Genomic DNA, 10,052 nt, shown 5'->3' on the forward strand with positions numbered 1-10,052 from the left:
ATCAGTTCAAGATGGCAGCTCACCATCACCTTCTCAAGGGCATGATGTGGAATTGCCGGCGTTGGACTGGGGTGGGCACAGTAAGTAGTCTCACAACACCAGGTTAAAGTCCAACAGGTTTATTTGGTAGCACGAGCTTTCGGAGCGCTGCTCCTTCATCAGGTGAGAGATGCCCCTCTCTTGTGCTACCAAATAAACCTGTTGGACTTTAACCTGGTGTTGTGAGACTACTTACTGTTCTCAAAGGCAGTTAGGGATGGGCAATGAATGCTGCCCAGCCGGCGATGCCCATATCCTGTGAATAATTTGAAAATAATACCATGTTGGGGATTTTTGGAGACTGGTTAGGGGTTGATGTGTATTCCTGGTCACTGTACTCCTTTTTGATTTGATTTATTATACAGTGTTTATACAGTATTTTTTCTTGCGCACTATGTGGGCAAAACATACCTTAAATAGAGAAAGAAAGGAGAGTGTGCAGAATGTAGTGTGACAGTCATAGCTAGGGTGTGGAGAAAGATCAACTTAATATGAGGTAGTTCCATTCAAAAGTCTGACAGCAGCAGGGAAGAAGCTGTTCTTGAGTCGGTTGGTACGTGACCTCAGACTTCTGTATCTTTTTCCCAACAGAAGGTGGAAGAGAGAATGTCCGGGGTGCGTGGGGTCCTTAATTATGCTGGTTGTTTTTCCGAGGCAGCGGGAAGTGAAGACGGAGTCAGTGGATGAGAGGCTGGTTTGAGTGATGGACTGGGCTTCGTTCACGACTCTTTGTAGTTTCTTGCAGTCTTGGACAGAGCAGGAATCAAACTGTGATACAACCAGAAAGAATGCTTGTGTCCTTTTATTCCAGTAAGAAGTCTCACAACACCAGGTTAAAGTCCAACAGGTTTATTTGGTAGCAAATACCATAAGCTTTCGGAGCAATGCTCCTTTGTCAGATGGAGTGGTCCATCTCACTCCATCTGACAAAGGAGCATTGCTCCGAAAGCTTATGGTATTTGCTACCAAATAAACCTGTTGGACTTTAACCTGGTGTTGTGAGACTTCTTACTGTGCTTACCCCAGTCCAACGCCGGCATCTCCACATCCTTTTATTCCCCCAGAGTTATCAGGGTGACTCAGAATATTATGTCCATATGTGTGAAAGGCTAGGAGTAAGGATATACAAATAACGATGTTTTGGCACTGTTTATTACTTGCAAGACCTGAGTCCCGCCTGCGTGCTATTGCTGTGTCCAGTACCACAATGTCTCGAGTCAAACAGAGAGAATAAAACAAACAGAAAGATAAAAGAGCGAAATAGATTAAAAGTAATGGAGTGGACAATTGACAGAAAGATGATGTTAATCTTTACTTTGTGAGCAAGATTGCAGGGTAATCAGTCAGCATTGTAATAAGTTATTAATAACATTATTCTTCCTGGCCTCTGTTTTTCCTCAGGTACATTGGGCTGCAGATGTTGTTTGAGTGTGGAGCTTTCCTACTCTTCCTGATGGCCTACTATTTCCTGGTGAAAGACTCGTTGAGGAGGGCGCAGCAGGATGGAGTGAAAAGCAAGATCCCACAAGAGCCCGAGGTTGGGGAAGAGAGGAAAATACTGACGGAGGCCGGGGAGGGAGGGGACACCCAGCCCGAATCGAAAGTGTGAGAGGTTGTTGGTGGGGGGGGGGGGGGGGGGGGGGGGGGGGGGGGGAAGGGGGGGAGGGGAGGCGGGTGGAATCTGTTCACAGTGGAAATCTGGCCACAGGACAGGGCAGAGGCGATACTGTGCCAATGATGGCAATCTGCGGAGAACTCATCCTTTCCATTCCTGTGTACATTCCGTGGCATTCCCCCCCTCACTCTCCCACCACTCCCAATTACCTTGGACATTTCCTTGCTCTGCTCCCCCTCCCCTCTCTGTCGTGAAGTGGCGCGCCAGTCTGTGAAAGGAGCGCCCGTTTTAACGTTCGGTGCTGTGAGACACATGTCAGCTCCCAGAATCCCAGGAGATGGGGTTGGGATGGGGGGGGGCTCCTCTTATTCCTGTGTCCAGTGCTGAAGTTTCTCTTTCTCGCTCGTTCTCTGTCCCGAGCCCTCCTTCGTTCTCCGAGTGGGTTTTAAGTGGGATGAGGGGGCAGCACAACAGAATTCATATCAAGCTAAAAGACTGGAGGCTATGCATAAAAAGCTGAAGGCAGTTAGCACTGCTTATTGGATGAAAGCCGCGTGTGACATTTCTCCCATTTGTTTTAAGGCAACGATCAGTGCTGCCTTAATTTCAGCCAATCAAAGTCTCCCCCAGATGATGTCACATTGAGTGACACTGATGACGTCACTTCCGGGTCAGTATTGCCGACGTGTTACAGTTCACTCAGCGCGCCTGAGTTGCTATGGCAGCGTGCACATTTCCGAAATACGGGGCGGGATTCTCCGGCCCTCTAGCCGCGTGTTTCCCGCCGGGGGGAGGTGGCGCGTTGTTTGCTAGCGACGGGATTCTCTGGTTCCCCCCGCTGTCAATGGGAATTCCCTTTGACGTCATCCCATGCCAATGGGAAACTCGTGGGCAAGGTGCGCTGCCGGCGGGACTGGAGAATCCCGATCGCGTGAACGGTGGGAGAATTACGGCCAAAGTTTCTAACTCTGGCTGGACAAATTCCGGGATATGTTAGGGGAAGTGGCGTGGCGTGAGTGAGTCTGGGAACGCCTGCAATTGTGGCCATTTGAGTAAAGGAGTGAAACCTTTTTTTCTGTTGAAATGAAACCTTTGCAATTCCAGCATCAGTTTCAGACGTGAAGCCTAAATCGTATGACCGGTCAGTTGGTGTCACCGGTGTATATCTCCTTTGAATCTCCAGAGTCACCACCTGTCCTGCAGAAATACCTCCCTGCCCCAAGAAGTGACCAAGCTGGAAGTGCACGTTATTCTGTGGTCAAGCCTCTTCCCCTGGTTCCGGGTTGTCCCGCGTGGCGGAGGACCCTGTACACCCCAGCTCCCACTCCTGCCACCCCTGGGTCTTTGCTAGGTCCTGGGCCGGAGCTGCTGTGACCAAATCAGAGCCACGGCACTACAATGTGGCACATTCCACTTAGAGGCCATGTCCAGTCAGCAGCCGGCTGGACTATCGGAATGTGCCACTGGGTTGCCGCTGTTGGCATGGCAAACCCCCCCCACTGAGGGAATAGGAGCAGGTCCCACACACGCACAGCTGCTGTGTCAGCCACCCCACATTAAGGATGGTGCAGATTAATCACAGAAGTGATAAAAACCTCCCCCATGGCAGAGCCCAGGCTGTTCACCGGCTCTTGTTACCTCTGCTTGCTGTTTAAAACCTGCAGGAAAATTTCTTTGGGCACAGGGAGATTGATATCCAATTCCCAACCATTCCAGGCGGACTGGCAACCCTATTCTAGAGCCATGGATAGTGATGGTAGAGGCCCCAACACTCTTCCCATCACCAGAAATCTCTGCCACTCTTACCGCCAGCCACTGACTCACATTGGAAGGATTTTCAGGTTGACACTCAACCAGATTGGCTGAGATATGAACCCCCCCTCCTTGGCCATCAGGCTTTGGGCATGGGACCCGAACCTTGACACGGGGGCGGCACGGTAGCACAGTGGTTAGCACTGTTGCCTCACAGAGCCAGGGACTCGGGTTCGATTCCCGGCTTGGGTCACTGTCTGTGTGAAGTTTGCACGTTCTCCCCGTGCCTGCGTGGGTTTCCTCCGGGTGCTCCGGTTTCCTTCCACAGTCCGACAGACATGCCGGTTAGGTGCATTGGCCTGAACAGGCGCCAGACTGTGGCGACTAGGGGATTTTCACAGTAACTTCAATGCAGTGTGAATGTAAGCCTTACTTGTGACTAATAAATAAACTTAACTCGAGCTTCTGGTCCAGAGGCAGGGAAGCAACCCAGTGTGCCACAAGACTGCACGGTCGTGGGGGCGGCACGGTGGCTCAGTGGTTAGCACTGCTGCCTCACAGCGCCAGGGACTTGGGTTCGATTCCCGACTTGGGCCACTGTCTGTGTGGAGTTTGCACGTTCTCCCCGTGTCTGCGTGGGTTTCCTCCGGGTGCTCCGGTTTCCTCCCACAGTCAGAAAGATGTGCAGGTTAGGTGCATTGGCCGTGCTAAATTACCCCTTAGTGTCCCGGGATGTGTAGGTTAGAGGGATTAGTGGGGTAAATATGTCGGGATGGGGTCTAGGTGGGATTGTTGTCGGTGCAAACTCGATGGGCCGAATGCACTGTAGGGATTCTATGATTCTACCCCCTTAGTATTGTTCACAGCACAATCTTCTCCCACAAGATTCAAACTTCCAGAAGTTCAGTGGCTTCCACCTTGCTGCTTGTAAGGGTGGGTGAGGCCTTTGTAAGGATCGTAAGAATGATGGGTGAGCAGTACCCAGATCTGTATAAACCTGGTAGGTATGAGTTCAAATCCCCACCCTGCCCTCTGTACCCACTGCAGCTAGGAAATTAAAATTCAGTTGAATTAAAGAAAAAAGCTAACACCTGTAATGGTGACCCATGATGTGACTGGGGGGTTTTGAACCCATCTGGTTCACTAATGTCCTTTAGGGAAGGAAATCTGCCGTCCTTACCCAGTCTGGCCTATATGTGATTCCAGACCCACAGCAATGTGGTCTCAACTGCCCTCCCCAGCTGTACCTTCAGGCTGAGGTGACGTCAGGAGATTGTGCTTGTCCTGGAAATTGAGTTGTGTTAAGCAGTCACTGGCTCCATTGATGAGTTGTTACTGCCTACTGCATCACACTAGAATATTTCTACGTGATGTTTTAATACTGTGAGTTGGAAGAATTGTCAAAACATGTATTGCTTTGTAAATAGTGAACATCGCCTGAGGCTCCATCTCCCTGATGGGGCCTAGTGAATGGAACATGATGATTATGTGAGTTTTAGCAATATATTAAATTGTGTATCAGAGCAATTTACTTCATATTAACTTTTATTTACAAATATATTTTTGCACACTTATCCCTCAACTGTGAAGTTTGAAACATTTAATCAAGGTTGAATTTTATCGTTGTCTGTTGGAATCAGGTTTGAGATCGGAGAGAGATTTACTAGGATGCTACTGGGACTTGATGGTTTGAGTTATAAGGAGAGGCTGCACAGACTGGGACTTTTTTCTCTGGAGCGTAGGAGGCTTAGGGGTGATCTTGTAGGGGTTTATAAAATAATGAGGGACATAGATCGGCTCGTTAGTCAACATCTTTTCTCAAAGGTAGGGGAGTCGAAAACTAGAGGGCATAGGCTTAAGGTGAGAGGGGAGTGATACAAAAGGGTCCAGAGGGGCATATTTTTCACACAGAGGATGATGAGTGTCTGGAACGAGCTGCCAGAGGTAGTAGTAGAGACGGGTACAACTTTGTCATTTAAAAAACATTTAGACAGTTGCATGGGTAAGATGGATATAAAGGGATAGAGTCATAAGAGTCATAGAGGTTTACAGCATGGAAACAGGCCCTTCGGCCCAACTCGTCCATGCCGCCCTTTTTTTAACCACTAAGCTAGTCCCAATTGCCGTGTTTGGTCCATATCCCTCTATACCCATATGGCTTATAGCCTAGTGGTTTTAAAAAAAGAGGCGGCATGGACAAGTTGGGCCAAAGGGCCTGTTTCCATGCTGTAAACCTCTATGACTCTGTAAAGGATTTGCATTTTGCATTGTCTACTTCTAAACACCTGGCTCTGATTTGAGATAGGAAAATCCCGTCCTTTGTTCCTCCTTGTCTCTGATTTTCTCTGGCAGAGGGGGAGGTTTCTCTATAACGGTCCAACTGTGCCTCATAATCATGTAAACACCTGAGTTAGATTAACACCGCTAACCAAATGAATAATTGAAAATCGATAGAAAGATGAATGGATCTGGAGGGATTTGGATGCAAGGGTTAAGGTATGGATCAGCTGTGATCACATTAAATGGTGGAACAGGTTTGAGGGTCTGAATGGCCTTCTTCTGCTCCTAACCCCTGACTTATTACGCGTCAAGTTCATGCATGCACTCTTTATCATTTAACCCATTTAATCCCGGCATAATTCCAATGAATAAAAGCAAAATACTGTAGATCCTGGAATCTGAAACAAAAACAGAAAATACTGGAAAATCCCGAATCCCACCACGGCAGATGGTGGAATTTGAATTGAATAAAAAATATCTGGAATTAAGAATCGACTGATGACCATGAATCCATTGTCAATTGTCAGAAAAACCCATCTGGTTCACTAATGTCCTTCAGGGAAGGAAATCTGACATCCTTACTGGGTCTGGCCTACATGTGACTCCAGGGCAATCTGATTGACTCTTAACTGCCCTCTGAAATCATCATAGAATGATAGAATCCCTACAATGCAGAAAGAGGCCATTCTATGATATCAAGCCTGCAACAACAATCCCATCCCTATCCCAGTAACACCAGCTATTTACCCTGCTAATCTCCCTGACACAAAGGGGCAATTTAGCATGGCCAATCCACCTAACCCGCATATCTTTGGAGTGTGGGAGGAAACCGGAGCACCCGGAGGAAACCCACGCAGATACGGGGAGAACGTGCAGTCTCTGCATAGTCACCCAAGGCCGGAATTGAACCGGGTCCCTGGCACTGTGAGGCAGCATTGCGCCACTGTGCCGCCCACAGTATAGCGTCTTTAACACAGTCAAACATCCCAAGGTGTGCCGCAGGTGCATCATCAGCGACAGATTTGGCACTCATTCCATGTGACAAGATAGGACAGACTCGGCCAAAGTGATGGCTTTTCAAACATTGATGTGAAAGTTCGAGTAAGAGAGAGAGTCAGGATAGTTACTGTAGGCAATTGAGCTGTTCTGGGTTAAAGTTTTAGATATCAGGAGGAGGATCTCATGGTTGTTGTGTAAGACTTGTCAGTGATTGATGCTGGTGCCAGTTACAAAACACTTAATAGTGTAACAAATCCATCGCTGCCCAGAAGCTGACACCAACTGCAACAGGTTAAGTCACAACATGTCTGGGTTCCAAGCAAACTTGAGAAGGATCAAACCTGCACACCAAGCCCTGTGGATATTCACATCATGTTTGGGTTTCGCAATCTTTAGAGATAGAAAGACTTGTCCCAACAACGTCAGCAACTTGCAAAACTCCTCACACCAAATTAAACACTTCTTTACAAGTGGGTGAGATTTTTCAGTCCTGCCAGTCCATTGACAGTTGGACACTTCCCAATCCCCCCCCCCCCGCCCCCCCACCACCCGCGATGATGCCAACCAGAAAACTCCCACTTATGGTCACTGTTGTGATGCGGCCAGTTTGCGCACAATAAGATCCCACAAACAGCAATGTGATCATGACCCAGATCAATCTGTTGTTTGAGGGCTGAATCTTGGCCAGGACACGAGGATACACTCCAGTGTTTTTCTCCATCCACCGATTAGGGGGACCCGGTTTAAAGTCTCATCCTAAAGACAAACGTCTCCGACACTGGGGCTGCCGTGAGGACAGTCTGGACTTTGTGTTCAAGCCTCTGGACAGGGATTCAGACTCACAGCCTGCTGACCACAGGTTAGGGAGGTGTCCGCTTCATTTCATGTCCAAAGATGTGTAGGGTAGGTGCATTGGCCATGCCAAATTGCCCTTTAGTGTCCAAAGATGCACAGGTTAGGTGGATTGGCCATGCTAAATTGCTCCTTAGTGTCCATAGATATAAACGTTGGTTGGATTGGCCATACTGACTTGCTCCTTAGTTCACCAAGATGTGTAGATTAGGGGGATGAGTCATGGTAAATTGCCCCTTAGTATCTAAAGATATGTAGGTTAGGTAAATTGGCCATGCTAAATTGCCCCTCAGTGTCCAAAAATGCGCAGGTTAGGTGGATTGGCCATGCTGAATTGCTCCTTAGTGCACCAAGATGTGTAGGTTAGGGGGGTGAGTCATGGTAAATTGCCCCTTAGTGTCCAAAGATATGTAGGTTGGTTGGATTGGCCATGCTAAACTGCTCCTTAGTGTCCAAAGATGTGTAGTTTGGTTGGATTGGCTATGCTAAATTGTCCCTTACTGTCCAAAAATATGTAGATTGGTTGGATTGGCCATGCTAAATTGGCCCTTAATGTCCATAGATGTGTAGGTTGGTTGGAGTGGCCATGCTAAGTTGCCCCTTAGTGCACCAAGATGTGTAGGTTAGGAGGATTAGTCATGGTAAATTGCCCCTTAGTGTCCATAAGATGCATAGGTTGGGTGGATTGGCCATGCTGAATTGTCCCTTAGTGCACCAAGATGTGTAGGTTAGGGAGATTAGCCATGGTAAATGTATGGGGTTGCAGGGACAGAGTGGGGGAAAGGGCCTGGGTAATGGCCTCTTTCTGGACTGTAGGATTGTTTGTTGGGTTGAGGGCAGTGGAGGAGAGAGAAGCTGAGGCTGGGAGGAGAGAGGAAGTCCACAGGTTTACTGATGATGCCTGTGGTAGGCGTTGTGTTTGACTGACAGGGTAGACATGCAAACTGTGACCTACAAACCAAAATACGGGCAAAAATCCAAGATCAACCAAATAATCACACTGGTGAAATCGTCTAAAATGTGAAGGGAGATGATATAATTTAACTCCAATTGTATCTGTTGTGGAAACAATGATTATTTGTGTGTATACAATGATTTTTATATACCAATTAAATAAAGAACATTTTGTTTGAATGATAGGATGTGTTTTTCTATTTCTGTTTCTAACACTTTATTCTCAAAGCGTATCTTACAATTCAACTTGAATGTTTAGGGTTATGGGGGATTTTTAAAATTCATTTATGGGACATGGGCGTTGCTGGCTGGACCAGCGTTTATTGCCCATCCCTAATTGCCCCTTGAGAAGGTGGGGTGGGGGGAAGGTTACCTGCTTGAACCATTCCAGTTCGTGTGGTGTAGGTACATCCACAGTGTGGGTTTGGAAGGTGCTGTTGAAGGAGCTTGGTGAGTTGCTGCAGTGCATCTTGTAGGTGGTACACACTGTTGCCACTGTGCGTCGGTTGGTGAGGGAGTGAATGTTTAAGAATTGGGTAAGAATTAAGCAAGCTGTTTTATTTTGGATGATGTCCAGCTTCTTGAGTGTTGTTGGAGCAAGTCCAGGGTATTCCACCACACTCCTGGGTTTGACCTGTCAAGGGTGGACAGGCTTAGGGGAGTCAGGAGTTAGGGGTGGCATGGTGGCACAGTGGTTAGCACTGCTGCCTCACATGCTAGGGACCCGGGTTCGATTCCCAGCTTGGATCACTGGCTGTGTGGAGTTTGCACATTCTCCCCATGTCTGCGTGGGTTTCCTCCCACAGTCGGAAAGATGTGCTGGTTAGGTGCATTGACCTGAACATGTGCCAAAATGTGGCGACTAGGGCATTTTCACAGTAACTTAATTGCAGTGTTAATGTAAGCTTTATTTGTGACTAATAAATAAACTTTACTTTTACTTTGAAGTGAGTTACTCACCACAGAATTAGAATCATAGAATCCTTACAGTGCAGAAGGAGGCCATTCGGCCTATCAACTCTGCACTGCCAACAATCCCACCCAGGCCCTATCCCCTTAACCCCACATATTTACCCTGCTGGTCCCCCGAACACTAAGGGACAATTTATCACGGCCAGTGGACCTAACCCGCACATCTTTGGACTGTGGGAGGAAACTGGAGCATCCGGAGGAAACCCACGCAGACACGGGGAGAACGTGCAAACTTCACACAGACAGTGACCCAAGCCGGGAATCGAACCCGGGTCCCAGGTACTGTGAGGCAGCAGTGCTAACCACTGTGCCGCTGATCCCACAATCATTCCAGGGATGATCCAACCACATTCCTACTCGACTGCAGAAAAGCAGGAAGTGAATAATAGAACTTGAGCCTCATCGCGACACACTCATAAGATTTCATTTACAGAGACACACAATACAAACATACACCTCCGAACCCAATAACTACACTTTCAATCTATTCCAATATATCGGGGCACAAGTGAATCGCCAGTCGGTGGAGCAGAGGTGGGGTAATGTCAATGTCACTCGCAGCATGAGCTCCTTCATCAGGTGAATGAAG

At 47.9% G+C, this 10,052-nt stretch overlaps 1 protein-coding gene across 2 annotated transcripts in view; it reads left to right on the forward strand.

Moving 5' to 3' along the window:
* The window catches only part of slco2b1 (solute carrier organic anion transporter family, member 2B1), a 95,655-nt gene extending 86,986 nt beyond the window's left edge, over positions 1-8,669 (forward strand). For both annotated transcript variants that reach the window (XM_078222656.1, XM_078222655.1), the window contains exon 15: positions 1,441-8,669. In XM_078222656.1, coding sequence (XP_078078782.1) covers positions 1,441-1,648 — 208 coding nt within the window. In that variant the 3' untranslated portion in view covers positions 1,649-8,669. The remainder of the gene's footprint in view (positions 1-1,440) is intronic.
* The last annotated feature ends 1,383 nt before the right edge of the window (positions 8,670-10,052 follow it).

The sequence above is a fragment of the Mustelus asterias genome, chromosome 10 (genome assembly GCF_964213995.1).
Source record: "Mustelus asterias chromosome 10, sMusAst1.hap1.1, whole genome shotgun sequence".
NCBI classification, from domain to species: Eukaryota; Metazoa; Chordata; class Chondrichthyes; order Carcharhiniformes; family Triakidae; genus Mustelus; species Mustelus asterias.